This window comes from Pelobates fuscus, chromosome 5 (genome assembly GCF_036172605.1).
Source record: "Pelobates fuscus isolate aPelFus1 chromosome 5, aPelFus1.pri, whole genome shotgun sequence".
Taxonomy (NCBI): domain Eukaryota; kingdom Metazoa; phylum Chordata; class Amphibia; order Anura; family Pelobatidae; genus Pelobates; species Pelobates fuscus.
In genome coordinates, this window is record NC_086321.1 from 338,675,410 (window position 1) to 338,691,363 (window position 15,954).

The 15,954-nt window shown below is 38.2% G+C and overlaps 1 protein-coding gene across 2 annotated transcripts in view; it reads right to left on the bottom strand.

The window, feature by feature from the left end:
- The window catches only part of MYH7B (myosin heavy chain 7B), a 47,034-nt gene that overhangs the window by 3,140 nt on the left and 27,940 nt on the right, over nucleotides 1-15,954 (bottom strand). For both annotated transcript variants that reach the window (XM_063455770.1, XM_063455771.1), the window contains 22 exons: nucleotides 14,529-14,661; nucleotides 13,138-13,214; nucleotides 10,410-10,497; nucleotides 9,540-9,657; nucleotides 9,333-9,456; nucleotides 9,088-9,224; nucleotides 8,678-8,933; nucleotides 7,891-8,133; nucleotides 7,526-7,702; nucleotides 7,054-7,199; nucleotides 6,440-6,530; nucleotides 5,166-5,555; nucleotides 4,749-4,875; nucleotides 4,101-4,219; nucleotides 3,776-3,972; nucleotides 3,282-3,631; nucleotides 2,869-2,993; nucleotides 2,147-2,262; nucleotides 1,779-1,971; nucleotides 1,370-1,573; nucleotides 1,134-1,259; nucleotides 169-339 (listed from right to left, as the gene is read on the bottom strand). In XM_063455770.1, coding sequence (XP_063311840.1) covers nucleotides 169-339; nucleotides 1,134-1,259; nucleotides 1,370-1,573; nucleotides 1,779-1,971; nucleotides 2,147-2,262; nucleotides 2,869-2,993; nucleotides 3,282-3,631; nucleotides 3,776-3,972; nucleotides 4,101-4,219; nucleotides 4,749-4,875; nucleotides 5,166-5,555; nucleotides 6,440-6,530; nucleotides 7,054-7,199; nucleotides 7,526-7,702; nucleotides 7,891-8,133; nucleotides 8,678-8,933; nucleotides 9,088-9,224; nucleotides 9,333-9,456; nucleotides 9,540-9,657; nucleotides 10,410-10,497; nucleotides 13,138-13,214; nucleotides 14,529-14,661 — 3,708 coding nt within the window. The remainder of the gene's footprint in view (nucleotides 1-168; nucleotides 340-1,133; nucleotides 1,260-1,369; nucleotides 1,574-1,778; nucleotides 1,972-2,146; nucleotides 2,263-2,868; nucleotides 2,994-3,281; nucleotides 3,632-3,775; nucleotides 3,973-4,100; nucleotides 4,220-4,748; nucleotides 4,876-5,165; nucleotides 5,556-6,439; nucleotides 6,531-7,053; nucleotides 7,200-7,525; nucleotides 7,703-7,890; nucleotides 8,134-8,677; nucleotides 8,934-9,087; nucleotides 9,225-9,332; nucleotides 9,457-9,539; nucleotides 9,658-10,409; nucleotides 10,498-13,137; nucleotides 13,215-14,528; nucleotides 14,662-15,954) is intronic.

The following is a 15,954-nucleotide window of genomic DNA, read 5'->3' on the forward strand; positions in this document are numbered from 1 at the left end:
CTAATTCTTTAATTTAAAACATCAAATTTACCAAAGATTGTGAACAAAATTAATTAAAGTTATTTGATATTTGTGTTGAATGATGTATCTGGAAAATAGTGGATGGAGAAGACTTTGATACACAATTGTTGGTGTTTTTGTTGTTGTTTGTTTTTAACTAAAACCCACCTTGGCCTCAAGCTTCTGAATTTGTTTCTTTCCTCCTTTAAGTGCAATTTGCTCGGCCTCGTCGAGACGCATTTGCAGGTCTTTGATGGTCTGCTCCATGTTCTTCTTCATTCTTTCAAGGTGCGCACTGGTATCTTGTTCTTTCTTCAGCTCTTCTGCCATCATTGCAGCCTGCAACCGTGACATATGATTATCGTTACGAAGTATGGAAAAGCACTCCACTTCAAAGGTGTAATGGTAGTTATATGTTGGTAAACTGCTCTCTCAATTAGGTAACACATTTCAAGTAAGTTCTTAGAAGCAATCTACAATTTGGTATATATACCCATTCCTTTTACCGTGTAAAATGTTTGTGGATATTCATTAAACCAGGAATTAAGGAATCATTTGGTTTATTAGATATTAGAGAATTTTGCAGATTCAGGTAAATCAATTAATTGAAACCACAGTAAGTCCAGAAGTATTTTCAAGTGAATTTCATCATTAATTTGAACATGATTTTCCTGATAAAAGAAAATGAAATAAAAACATTGCTAAGGTAAGATCCGGGGGGTTTGGTGTAGTATGAGGGTTATTTTTTGTGAGCTACAACTGCAAATCCCCTGTTTTGCATCAAGTGGATTGAATGAAAAGGATTCAGCTGGAATTTGGCTGTTTGTAAACAGATGAATTACAGAACTTGTACAGCGATTTATTGATTTTAACAGCTAACTGAATGGCAGTCATGCGGTGGTGCACTGCAAATACAGCTGATCTAACTGAATCTGCCTTTTTTCAATAGCCTAATGGGTTTCACATAATACATTTTTGGTTCAAACAGCTGAATTTGGACAACTGGACACCCGATGCTGCTTAGTGTATAGATTTCTGTGTAATTAAATTTGTTGTAACTGTGTTTGTAAAACCCAAACTTGCTCAAATACTTCACACGTGATTGATTGGATGTTAAAATCTATCCTTCATACATCGGTGATGGCTTTCTTGGCTTTTTCTTCTGCGTTTCGACATTCCTGGACAGCTTCTTCTACCTCTGTGGTCAGCTGAGAGATGTCTGCATCTAGTTTCTTTTTCTGGTTAATAAGGCCAGTGTTCTAGAGCATAAAACATACAGTTTATTACTAATTCTATCACAGAACCTTAATGTTATTTACAGAACCTTAATGTTATTCTGTGATTTTAGTAATCTCTTCATTCTGTATACCTGAGCATGTAGGAGGTTGACTCTCTCTGTTGCCTCCAGCAGCTCCTGCTCTGCCAATTTCCTTCCCCTCTCTGCTTGTTCCAGTGCGGCCCGTAGTTCCTCTACCTCGGCTAAGAGCAAGTTATTACGTCTCTCAAGAGCTGCAGCCTGTTCTTTTAGATCATCGTTGTGTCGGAGGGTATCATCCAACTCAATCTGCAAATCCTAAAATACAGGATCATACCCATATCACATGTTATTAAACTATTACTGCTTATCAAAGCAAGAGATATATTGACTTGGCAATACAGTTAAACTTTATAACAGTATCGGCTGCTAAATGCTTATATTACATTGATAAAAGTATTGTAAAGACATGTACTATTACACCCAGTATGCTCACTTGGCTAAAGAATTGGATATTACCAACCTTCATCTGAGATTGGAGGTGACGGACCATTTTCTGGGATTCTGCAGCCTGCCGGTTGGCATGGTTGAGTTGGATCTCCATTTCATTGAGATCTCCTTCCATCTTTTTCTTGAGCCGGATAGCTTCATTCCTGGCCTTGGCTTCCGCGTCGAGACTTGCCTGCATGGACTCCATGGCCCTCTGGTGGTTGCGCCTAAATTATAAAAACATGAAGCACATAATTACATATTCTGCAGGTACGGATATTGGATGAGCAGATACAAGATGGAATAGTGCATTTTTTTTTTTAAACTAATGCATTTACTTTATTTCATGGTGTTTAATTACAGAATCTATAGACATGTGGCAGGGAGAACCCAGTGTCTCACCTCAGGTTCTCAATTTCCTCGTCTTTTTCAGCCAGTTTTCTGTCTACATCAGCTTTTATCTGTGACAGCTCCAACTGAATTCTCAAGGTCTTGCTCTCCTCATGTTCTAGGGCCCCCTAAAACATCCAAAAATAAAGCACATATTGGCAAATAGCGGTAATGCATAATGAAGTGCATCCTAATGTATGCAATAAGGGGGATCAAGGGTGTTGTTCACAAATAGGTGAGATATAGTTAGAATAACCCTGAGAAGGAACATCCATCTTTTGGTATTCAACAAAATCTTTTCAGGTTTCATGAGATTCCTTTAAGTTATTTGGTTATTTCCTTTAAAATATATATATGAATTTAACATGACAGTGCTCCAAATTCTTTTAAATGAATATCTGTAAATTACTGAATTAAACCCTCTTAGTCGATGCAGCATTAGCCTTGTGTATTACTGTGGGGTTTCTCCGTTAAACACTGAATTGGTGTTTAGAAAATAAACTCCTGTTTATCCGAATACATCCGTTCTGGATATATCAATATATAGTGAAGTCAGTTTATAAAATGCCTAATATAGTAAAGAATATTACAAGCTCCATTTGACGGACAGAGACAAACACAGGTAAAGTAGAAAGGCCTCGCTCCCAGCTTACAATCTGTTGTGTGCTTATCCCTTGTGTCTATGTATCAAAGTCTGTTAAGTCTGCTTGTTGAGATGTTGATGTATTGCTCACCTCGGCCTCCTCCAGAGCTGCCTGGATTTCACTCTTTTCACTCTCTAGAGCCTTCTTCACCTTTTCTAATTCATGGATCATTTTGCCGCTGGCACTGATTTGATCTGTGAGGTCGGCAATTTCCTCTAAAGTGATAAGATGTTTCATTAAATGATAAAGTGATGATTTGGCTTCGATGACATGGCTCACGGAAATAACATTAACCGTTTTCCACTCATTGAGTAAAAATGCAATTTAGTCATTTAAAAGTACAAAAGAAAACCATATAATATATTAACCGGGTATATTAAATATTTTTTCATTATTGTGCCTATAATGGACCTATACGATCCTGATAAAGAAAGCCTACTTGATTATTATTTTTTTTTGTAATGCATGTATATTTTATTAACCTTATTCTCGTTTTAAATTACCTTGCAAGTTTTTGTTTTCCCGTTTCATTGTCTCCAAATTATCCAGAGACTCCTCATAGGCATTTTTCAACTTAAAGAGTTCTGTGCTAAGACTACGTGATTCCTTCTGCGAGGCTTCCAGCTCAGCCTGGGTCTCCTCGTACTTCTGCTTCCATTCGATGAGAATCCTGTCAAAGTTCCTTTGTTTCTTGTCCAAAGCAGCAGCAGCAGAGTTGGCTCTTTCTAGGTCAATAACGTAATCCTCAATCTCTGTTTGTAGACGATGCTTGGTCTTCTCCAGAGAGGAGCACTTGGCATTGGCAGCTTCTACTGCCTCCTCTGCGTCCTGAAGACGTGCTGCAAGTTTCTTCCTGAACAAGGAAGAAACCGCAATTCAGGTCAATTTCTTTATTGTCATGTAGGACAGTATTACCAACATTTCATTATCAAATTATGAGCTCCAATAGATTAGCTGGCTCCATTACAATGTGAAACCTTTAGCATAATAAACATACTTGGCATCTTCCAGTTCTTCTGTTCGCTGTATAGCATCTGTTTCATACTTGTTTCTCCACTGGGCCACCTCGGCATTTGCTTTAGACAGAGACCTCTGCAATTCAGCTTTGGCCTCCTGTTCTTCTTCATACTGCTCCCGCATCAGGTCACAGTCATGGCGAGATGCCTGTAGTGCATGGGCTAGTGCATTTTTTGACTGAAAGAAAATATAGGGCTTGCATATCAATATCGTGCGTTATGTCTCCGAAATGGCTGTAAATATTCAATTCTGCATTGCAAACATGGACTTGAACATTTGATGTGCCATTTTGTTTTGCTTTTTACCTTGGTTTCCTCTTCTAATTGTCTCTTCAGTTCTTCAATGGTCTGGGTGAAGGACGCTTTGCCTCGACTCAACTGGTTGACAAGAGATTCCTTTTCTTCCAAGAGCCTGGATAATTCTCCTAGTCAACCAAAGGATACATACACATTTCAGTAGTTGCCATCACTTGCATTCTGTAATGTGCAACTGAGACATGGCCCCTAATATATGAAATCATAGGATACCAAAGTCAACTTCCTACCTTTATCAACATTGCAGATTTTTAAGATCTTTCTTTCAAAATAAACAATAGTAGATCTGTCCGCGTGATCACAATGAGTTAATGGAAGTGAATTACAAAACCTACAATGCTGGGGTCTGGAGAACATCTTTGAGAACCTATAGATTCAAAATCTGTGTGCCAACATTTTGGAAACTCAAGAAGAGGTCATACATTTTATAATATTCCTATTACACGGCGCCAGATTTTGTTATATTTCCATTAAGAATGGATTTTGAAACACTAATATCAAAAGCAGCTATTATACAGGTTACACTTTGCACATAACATAACATATTGTAAAATTAAAACAAATGTATTCACAGCAGAAATTGCTTTTCATCTAATTAACTTATCCGCTCGGTGTTGGATGAAGGGAGCCTCTACCTACCGTTCTCAGTCTGCAGTCTGGCTCTGTGCAGAGAGACATCGGCTAATTGACGCTGCAACTCATCAACCTTGCACTTTGCCTCACCCAGCTGATCTTCATAAGTGCGACACAGTTTTTCGGCATTGCCCTGCATCGTAAAATGTGTATAACTTTGAAATGTGATGGCAACTATATTTCATACAAATTCAAAAGATGACCACCAACTTGGATTGCAGGGAATTGTTGACTTTATTAATAAAATTTATCAAAAAGGACTGGTCTGTATTAGATTTGGCCTTCCCATAACAGCTTCTATACATACTGACCATGCATGTTATTTTTCTAAAACTGTCCAGTTTCTTCTTGTAAACACTTAGCATACAGATGTAAAAAAGTGGCTTGTATCCAATCACAATGTCTAGAATATTGAATGCTCACCTTATTTTTCATAAGCTGCTCAATATTAGAAGACAAGTCATCGAGCTCCATCTTCATTTCACTTTTCTCCTTTTCCAGCTTCTGCTTGACCCTCTGCAAGCTGTCTATCTGCTCCCCGAGCTCAGCCACAGTGTCTGCATGCTTTTTGCGCAACCCAGCAGCTGTGGCCTCATGGTGCAAGGTTGCCTCTTCTAGGTCTCTACGCATCTTCAAGAATTCCGCCTCTCTCTTCTTGTTCATCTCGATCTGCACAGATGTGGCGCCTCCAGCTTCTTCTAGCCTCTCACTCAACTCCTCTAGCTCCTTCGCTACTTCAGAGCGTTGCTTCTCTACCTTAGCACGTGTAGCTCGTTCAGACTCCAACTCTTCTTCTAGTTCTTCAATACGTGCCTGCAACAGAGATGGGGCCCTTAGTCTAGATAGAGTTCAATGCAGGAACATTTTACATTTAATCTTATCATTCCAACTTTAAAAGAGATGGGGGATCATAAGAACAACCATTTCAATCTCGGTGGCTGGTCAGAGTTTGTCCATTTTGATTTCTAAGATAATTCTAGTTCTTGATTAAAATAATATACACATACAGTATGTGCAATGCCAGAAAGTGACTAGACATTTTATAAAAAGACTATGGCATTAAAAAAAAGGAATTTCACCCACTAGACGACAGTAACTTTAACAAATTAATGAAAATACAATTAAAAATGTAGGAAACCAAATAAAAATGTATTGGAAGGAAAAATTGTGTTCAAGTGGGAAAAGGGGTACTTTTGAGGGTAGAGGGAACTATATAGAAGAACCCAAAAGTTTTTGAAGACAATGGATAAACAATATGGACTTGAGGAGTACAATGGATAAACAATATGGACACTTGAACAAAGGGAGTTCCGCATATGATGAGGGAATCAATTAATTATTGTTAGAGGCCATACAGTTTGTAGAATTAAAATGTATACTGGTAGGTAAGCGGTGGATTTGTGTTTTTTTTTTCTTAAGTAAATAAGCCTAAAGATCCAATTATTAATTTAAGCACAGGGATAACGATAACCTTTTGAGAAAACGGACAGACCTGTTAAAACAAGAAGAAAGATTTTTTATTTTTTTTAAACAAAAGGATGTTCGTGAACTCGTGGTTTAATTGAATTCCACTCCTACTTGCTATTTGTTTAATATGACTTTCCCTATTTAGTACAATTAATGTGTTTGAATATTATAACATTAAAGTTTGAACCAGACGTCCGACACACTGTTATTGCGAATAAGCAAACCATTACCTGTAGTTCCTTTATTTTCTTCTGCAGTTGAGCACACATCATTTGTTCGTCCTCAATCCTAGAGTTTAGTTGGCTGATCTCAAAATCTTTCCTATGGAAAGAAAAATAACTCATATGAATTCCATTTCACAAATCTTAGATCTATCTCCTGAAACAGACACCTTGAGCTGGGCATACACAGGACGGTTTATGTACCTTGATATATCTTTCATTTAAGAGGTGTGAAGGATCTAGACCATGTCTTTTTAACCCGGTAAAATTCACTGTCGGCTTTGCACTCATAGAATGCATCTCAGAGTACTGTATTGTTTAATACAGCTATACAAAATCTTCTTTCACAAACAATATTTTGCATGGTAATTAAAAAGTCCTCAAGTAGTTAGAAGTTTCAAAACGCAATCTGAAATGCTGAGATTATTTCCATTGCCCTAAGAAGCATTCATAGATACCACAGACATTAAAACCACCAGTGCTATAATATTACTAGGTTATTATTCGCTAACATTGACCATCAGAAGCAAATCCATAGAATATTTTCTTAACAGTTCCTTGGGGGAGAACATTTCCATCCACAAAAAAAAAAAAAAAAAACACCTCATCATTGTGGTACTTACTTCTTCAGCTTCTCTTCCAGTTGCTGCTTGTCGTTCTCTAGATCCATGACCGACTCCTGGGTAAGTTTCAGATCACCTTCTAGCTTACGTTTAGAACGCTCCAAATCCATCCGTAGCTTCTTCTCCTGTTCCAGGGACCCTTCCAGCTGTAGGCAAGGTGTGAAATTTGTTGGAGTTGACACAAAATGTCTCACCAATAACAAATATCTATTTTTTTTCTCCTTCTGACGAAAATTTGCCTTAATTTACATATTGAATCATTTATATTGTTAGATCTTAAAAGAGACAAAAAAAAAAAACATCTTGTAAACTACTGATTTAAAGATAAAGTGCCTATAGAATATTTTCTTCTCGTACTAATATGGAAAGACAGGTTAGGATATTACCAGTTCCACCTCACTAGTGTGTAACTACATACCACCAAGTCTACTGAAGTCTAACTTCTTTTTACTAAGTATGCTATTTAACTCACATCGTCCACTTGTTGCTCCAACTTGGCTTTCGCCTTGGTAAGCGTATTGACTTTGTCTTCTTCTGCTTGCAAGTCATCCAAAGCTTGTTGGTGAGCTTCCTGTAGGGCTTTTTTCTCTTTGGTCAGTCTAGCAATGATTTCATCCAGAGCTGCCATCTCCTCTACAAGGTTCTTCACCTAAATATTGCAATAAGTCCATACCATGAATGACACAGATACAATTTATTGGGCGAATAATGGAAGCTCTTCAACTTTGATTCATATTTCAAAGCAGAGTAGAGGGTTCCAATTAAAGAAACAGGCTATATCACAAAGGCCAGAAAACATGTGAAAATATGTCCTTAATAATTCACCCAAGAACTGACCTTGTTTTCAGTCGCATGCTTCTCCTTTTCAACTTTGGCCAGAGTAATCTCCAGGTCATCAATATCCTTTTTTAACTCAGCACACTCATCTTCCAACTTGCGTTTCTTCGAAGTCAAGTCAGAATTCATTTCCTCTTCATCCTCCACTCTTTCCGCCAACTCTTTTAGTTTGGCTTCCAGTTGGATTTTCGTTTTGATCAGTAGGTCGCAACGCTCCTCAGCATCAGCAAGATTATCTTGTTCCTGCAGTCAAAAAGACTATTATATTCCAGTCTTCCACATACCTTCAACAGAAATTTGTAGCAGCATCGGATGAAATGAACAGATGAAAAAAGCTAACTAAAGCAAATCAAGAGGACATAGCCAGGCTTTGGGCAATTTGACTCCTAAAACTGCCCAGGTTTTGAATGTAAAATTTAAACTTCCTGAAAACGTTATATATAACTTTTGGTCACAGTAGTACCCTTTTAATGTATGCTTGTTTAGATGAATGCTTAATCTCTGTTTTCATATGTTATATTACAACTTCTTTGATAAAAGCACACTTCTTACCAGGTCCTGTTAATACCTTTTGATTTCAGAGTGCGCCAGTGAGTGTGTAGTGCAAAATATAAGTAGAATGAATATAATACAGTTACCTGCAATCTAAGTAGAATCTAGAATGCTATTTTGAATTCCACTTAGGCATCTTCTCATATATTGTACACAATACATTCTTAGATGGACATAACAGAAGACCCAGAACTGCATTAAATGAACATTTCAATGTGCATGATAAATTACTTACAGCTTGAAGCTGCAGACCAAGGTCATTCTTCTCCTGCACTAAGGTGACTTGTTTCTCTTCCAGCTCCTTCCTCTTAGCTTCAGACTTCTCCAAAGCCTCCTTCAACTTCACAAATTCTTCCTTCATATTGGCCATTTCCTTCTCAGTCTGTGCCGACTTCAGCAATGGTTTAATTTTGAAGAAAAGCTTCATCCAAGACCAATTCTTGACAGCGTTGAAAGCACGAATATTCCACTGGATCACCAACAATGCATCCCTACATCAGCAGGGCAGCAACGTATTAATAACTAGTAATAGACATCTTAAAGAATACTGACAGATAGAGAAGCTTTGGTAATATCACCGAACACTGAAGTGTATTCTTTACGAAAGGACATGAACACGTTATGAAACAGGAAATAAGCACTTACCTTCTTGCAATGATTTTTTGGTACTCAATTCTCATCAGTCTCCCTCGACTTCTCGCCTGCAGCATAGTGATGATCTTGGCCAAGCGTTCATCCCGCATTTCTTCCAGCTGCCCTAGCAACCCAGCCTTGAAGAAGACCTGAAGGAGAAACATCATGTTACATTTCAAACTGTTAATTAGCCAGAGTCAATAAAACCTGGAAACATGTAACTGAATACACCAAAAGCATGAAATGACTGTCCATACTTTGGTGTGGCCAAATTTGTACTGTGTGTGGTCAATGTCCAATGAACCCAGCAGTTTTTCCGTGGCTTTTCTGCTATCAACGTATTTATCATCTGGGATTGAATTAGGATTGAGAATTCGATACCTAAAATAAAAGCATGTGACATGTTAATCACAGGTTTTAATAGTTATTTCTACACCTATCAAAAAAAGAGACAAATGGCTCACCGTTGCTTAAACTCTGCATATAGAAGCCTGTTAGGATATCCTTTGCGACAGATTCGAATCCCTTCTAGAACACCATTGCATCTTAGTTGGTGAAGGACCATAAATGCATCTATAGCACCTGAAGAAGTGTGGTAAACAAAATTATAGTCTCTGCCTTCCATAACCGTAGCATACAAGACTCATTCTCCCTATACATCTATTTTTCCCACATAAAACCCTGTTAAATATGTTCTTGAACGCATTGATTATAAACATAGGCCTTCATTTAATAAAGTTTCCAAATGATCCAATACTGTTAGAAATACTTTTCAAATGATTTATCTACAGAAGAAACCATTAAGGTCCGAGGCAATTTTTGTAGATAATTCATTAGAACGTTCTTCCAGCAATATTGAATAATTTGGAAAGCTTATTAAATTGCGCCATTGTAAGCAAGAGATTGACCATTGAACAGAAAGGGTAAAACCAACTCAAGAGCTGTAAACAGTGTAACAGTTTCTGTAAATTCTTTCTTGCTGGACATTAATGGGACACCATAGTCACTAAAACAAATTTAGCTTCATGAGGAGAGGGTTGAGGAGCACTAACATACAGGACCACCCAATTGCCTCTGGTCCAGAGTAAACCATTTTTCTGTGTATCCAGTAACAGTAAAAGACATGGCACAAAATTGGGTGTAAGGACCAAGGCAGGTTTAAAGCATGTGCAACATTTTGGTTCACACTGGAGTCTTTTTTTCAAGCTGAGATTGACACTTTTGTAGAGTAAGAAAGAGAGGACACTGCGTTAAACCCTACAGCCCTTCACCACTTCCCTGTTTTATACAAGACCAGGTAGAGTGGATTTTAACAGATGTAGTGTTTTTCCTACCTGGGGTTTTGCTCTCATTAGGGATAATGCACCGCACAAAGTGGGGCTGCGTTGACCGAAGGTTGGTCATCAGCTTATTCAGATTTTCCTACATGACAAACACAAACAGATAGTTTATAATGTATCGAAAGTAAAGCAACGCTTACATTTTTAATCAGCTTTTAATACAAGAGGGTTAAGCAGTGCACTACTATATATCAATAATACCAATATTCTGACCAATCCATTGCTTTCATAGAGAACCATTAGATTGGCATTAGTGTTTAGCAGTCTACTGGTATGGACTGATTTCTGTTGTAGGCAGATGACAGTGCTGTGTGCATGTTCATTTGAACACACAGCTCTGATTGGAGGTATATTAAAACTTGCAAGTTCGATTCCAGTTGGTGTCTAAAAGTCTTAAAGATAGCATTAAGCTTAACAATGTCTTACAATACCAATAATGGTCAAAACTAAAATATCTTGCAAGAAGGGTTGGGGGCACACAATTACAACGTTTTGACTCCATGCCGGAGTCTTTGTCAAGTTTTTATTAGAAGAAGATATTGTGACTGACTGATAGCAGGAGAAGGTGGGCTACAAAAAAAACCCCACAAAAAAGATACACAAAGAAATAACGAAGAATGTATGCTAACCAGGCTTTGGTGCTCAGACTAACAAACATTCACTTATAAAAGAAGAAAAGTGTAATTTAAATTTAGTGTTTAAGATTTCAATGCATAAAACGACAATTTAAAATATACTTAAAAAAAACAAAACAAAAAAAACATACATTTTTACACAGATCTTACCGATATCTCATCCTCTTTCTCACCTTCATTTGATTTGTAGAGATGAAAGTGAAGAAGTACAGACTTAAAGTGATGTTCATAAAATAGATTTCACTAAACATCACTGCAAGTCTTAACGTCCTCACTCTCAAGAGAAGTTGCACCATTAATAAAGTGGTCAATTCTTATATTCTATATTTTAATCTACCAATCAATGACAATGTTGCTTTAATGGTACTTTCTACATTTCACACTGAATTATAATCTGGTTATGGTATACTGGAGAACTTTGCTACTACCCAGTATATTTTAGATGGACGCAAGATTGTGTAGTCCATCTTTTTACTTGTATAAAAATGTATTGAGATAATGGAACTATGGAATTACCACTGGTGTGAACAAGGTGCCTTTGGAATCTGTGTGTTCGGTAGGGATTCAAATCTCTCTAACAAGGTTGGTAATGAATTGTACATATCAAATAAGCTACCTTGCATAGATTTTTGTTTTTGTTTATCATTATCTATAAGTGTAAAGGTTTTTTCTTTTTTCTTCATTACTTTTATTTTTGTAGCTTTTGTTCACTGCTTAGATATATTCTTCGATTTCCCAAGTACAAAGGTCTCGTTACTACTGATTTTTTTTTACCAATGGTTACAATCATTCTAAGTCAAAAGTCCGATTTTCTCAGCCCGTTTGAATTATTAAAACTTTAATTTAACTCCAGCTATTTGTTTAAAGGTAAACTTTAATTGTTTTTATCAATTTAAAGGGACACACTAAAGTCACCTGAACAACTTTAGCTTAATGAAGCAGTTTTGGTGTATAGAACATGCCCCTGCAGCCTCACTGCTCAATCCTCTGCCATTTAGGAGTTAAATCCCTTTGTTTATGAACCCTAGTCACACCTCCCTGCATGTGACTTGCACAGCCTTCCATAAACACTTCCTGTATCCCCTGCTATGTTAATAGCTTGCTAGACTCTGCAAGAGCATCCTGTATGTGATTAAAGTCCAATTTGGTCCAATTTAGAGATTGAGATACAAGTATTTAAGGTAAATTACATCTGTTTGAAAGTTAAACCAGTTTTTTTTTCATGCAGACTCTGTCAATCATAGCCAGGGGAGGTGTGGCTAGGGCTGCATAAACAGAAACAAAGTGATTTAACTCCTAAATGACAGTGAATTGAGCAGTGAAATTGCAGGGGAAGGATCTATACACTAAAACTGCTTTATTTAGCTAAAGTAATTTAGGTGACTATAGTGTTCCTTTAATTTAATGCCTGTTGTTGTGATCAATATACTAACAATATCTGCTCAGAAAATGTGGGCTTGCTAGGTTAACAGCAGGATTAAAAGAGCTATTTAACGGTACAGTAAAGATTGGTATGTACATAATATTCACACTTCACACAGTAGGGTATGTCCATTATTACTTTGTAAAAACTGCATATCACTTGTTGTACATTAAAGGGAGAGCATTATTTGTGTGTGTACAGTATGGATTGGACCCATTTGCGTGGATTGAACAGAAAAAAGAGGGTATTCTATCACTGTGGATAGACCGTTTATCATTTTGTGTTAATAAGGGCACGCACCAAGATCATTGTGTACAGTAAAGAAAGACAGCATAATTGGTGTATACAATAAGTGGATACTCAACTATCAGTGTGTACAGTAAGGGCAAACTTAATTATCATTGTGTATGCAGTGAGGGATCATTACCATAGTGTGTACAGTAAATGGTATCTCCATTTCACTGTGCGTACAGTAGCAGTTAATCCCATTAGCATTGCGCATACAGGAAGATTAGGAAATATTATCACTGTGTGTACATACAGTAAGAGAGGCTTCATTATCATTGAATGCATAGCCCTATTTGTTGTTTGTATGTTTCCATTTCCATTTCACATTTTAGATCTGTGCTTTGCTTCACTGATCTGGATTCCTATGGGTCTTTACCTTGTGAAGCTGTGATACGGTTTGGAATGAAGCTGCCTTTTTGCGTTTTTCTTTGACGCCGGTTTTATGATGTTCATCTGTCAATCAAAAACAAAACCAGACTCTTTAAAACCATGCCGTGCTAAATATACATTGAAATTCATCAAAGTGTATTCCACCACAAATTTTCCATCAATGTATCAGAATATATAGTATCGTTGGTCCCATCTTATTTGAGAAGTGGGGAGTCAATAAGTCTTGGGGTGCCACTAAGATTGCCACTTTGTTGGATATTCATTAGGCAAATAATCTTAGGGCTAACCTAAACCCATAATGCTATTACAATGGTATAATAAAATTGGAAGACCCTTATTTGAGATTGGAAGACCTTTATTCTGTGCAGCTGCTAGCAGTATAAACGTAACCACTAAACATAGTCTGTCAATCCAGGGTTTAAACAGACTTTCTATAGCTATCCCTTGTTGGTATATGCTTTACGGTAGATTATTAAGACTGCTGAATATGAACATGTTGCTTTGATTTTATGATCTCGATTTAGTAAGTTACATTTGTGTGTTATTGTTACCTACCGACAGCTGTAGTGTTTTATTAATTAAATAAAATAAATATTTTTAAAATGTCACAGCAGACGCATTGGGCAATTTTTCCACCATTGATATTTTGGTGTAATTTGTTTAATTCCTCTGTGTTAAACTCTGCAACCTCAATAAAATCTTTGAATCTGCAGAAATTTCATATAGAATAGATATATCTCCTCTAACTGATTACATTATCTAGGTCAGCTGTTCCAACTTAGTCCTCAAGCACCCATAGAGTGCATGGGTTAAGCCATTCCCAATACTGTTCCAATGAAAACTATGATAAAGCCTGAGCTGTTGGTGGGTCTCGAGGATTCGATGCAATGTCCTGTATTTGAATGGAGTTGCATATAACTGTATAATTATAAAGCTTGTAAGAGTCAGTAAATGTAATCTCTTTGCTGTAAAAAACTGGACCCACTTCCATACCGAGCCTGCGTGTTCTTACAGAAGGCTTGATGAATGCTGACCATGTCTCCCTAATTCTGTCTTTGCCCTTGGCATCTCGTTCTCGTCAATATGTTTCTTGCTACAGCAAACTCCCCCCAACCCATCTCTTCACATCATAGCAACCCCTAGAAAACATCAAACAACACAAGTGAGCTGATCCCCAGTGAACCTTCTGTCTGTCTTATGCTCTAACACCCTGTAGACTTCCAGGGTCCTCATTCCCTTTTATTTTGGAGAACGTCTGCTGTATATCATGTCATGATCAAGGACCTTATTCCTTTTTATTATGGGGACCGTCTACTGTATATCAAGTTGTTTGTAACATTGTAGGAATATTTGAATTAAGAATAATAAGCCTGTTACCCGAGTAGGAGCCAGCATATTTTTCATACAGACTGGCCAGCAGTTTATTTGAAGATTTCTGGAAGACTGTTACAACGGTTTCATTCAGAGGGTCCTTATTTTTATCCAACCAGCCAATAATATTGTAGGGTACCTGTCAAAATGAGAGATTAGCGTGAGATACCTGTCAAAACCAGGGATTAGCACGGGATTCTTGTCATCTAGCGTTTTAAACAGCAGCTGAAGCCAGAACTTTATTACGTGGACATATGTCTCTTTCAAGGTTAAGATAACCTTCTGTTTGTACATCAAAGCTGACTGTATGTTGCAGGTAGTGGTGTCAAAGGGACTTAAATTACCTGCTGGGTCAGACATTGTCAAGCAGTCAGTTGGGTCATCAAACCTTTTCTTTAGTATACGTAATGATTATGTGTGAGAAAAGCTTAACAATACTGGTGTTTACTTATTATTATCCCCCGTTTTATCCTCTATTCTGAATATTCTGAATATTCTAACTTTGTGTAAAAGAAACAAAAAACAAATAAAACTGTACATGCTCAGGAGTGAGCCATAGAATAGTTATCCATCAGATAGATGTCATTCCTAAATAGCTGGCCAGCCATGCTATATTTGAGAGTAATAAGAGTACCTACCGTATATTATACACTGCTTTTTCTTTTTGTAGAAATATGTATTTTTTTATAATAAGCAGGTTGTCTTTTTAATCCTAGAATTGTCAGAGCTTTAAAAGTCTTTCCCACGTGGGGCGGGGCCGGGCCGCCGTGCTGGAGGGTCGCAAGTCAGCGGCTCCGGCAAAACACCACTGAAAACACGCTAAAACATGTATTTTTCACCTAAAGCGGACCGACAGCTCAGATGCCTAGTGCCGGGGTACAGCTGGACCTGGGGAGAGGCTGGCTCGCTGAGCTACAGTCCCCTAGTGGAGAGGATCGCGGTGCCCTAACCCGGGCCTTCTCCGGCGGTGAGTGAGGCAGACGGCCGCTGCCTCGCTATCCTGCACCACAGAGCCCGGCCAAAAGCACTGATCGGCGCAGACCCGGCTCCGTTCCCCCCCCTATGGACCGGGGGGGTGATCCCGGTCCTCACCCGGTGGCCATAAGCGGGATTCTGCATTTGAGGCCGGGGAACCTGATCGCTGCCTCCAAGATGGCGGGCGCCACATGCGCCGACTGCATGAAGGAAAAACCTCCCTCCTAGTGTCCACTACCCACAAAACAGCTCCTGATAGAAGATCCCGCCACACAGGGAAGCAGCAATATTCGTGCTAATCCCCGCAACCACACAAACCACCAACGCAAGCAACAGGTGCTTTGAGGGTGCGGGTGACAGCAGCGGCACCGAGGAGATAGGTTATCAAGCATCGGCCATTCCCGTGCCATCTACCCAGCAAGACACCTCTGCTAGCAGACCAACCCTGTACCCGCTT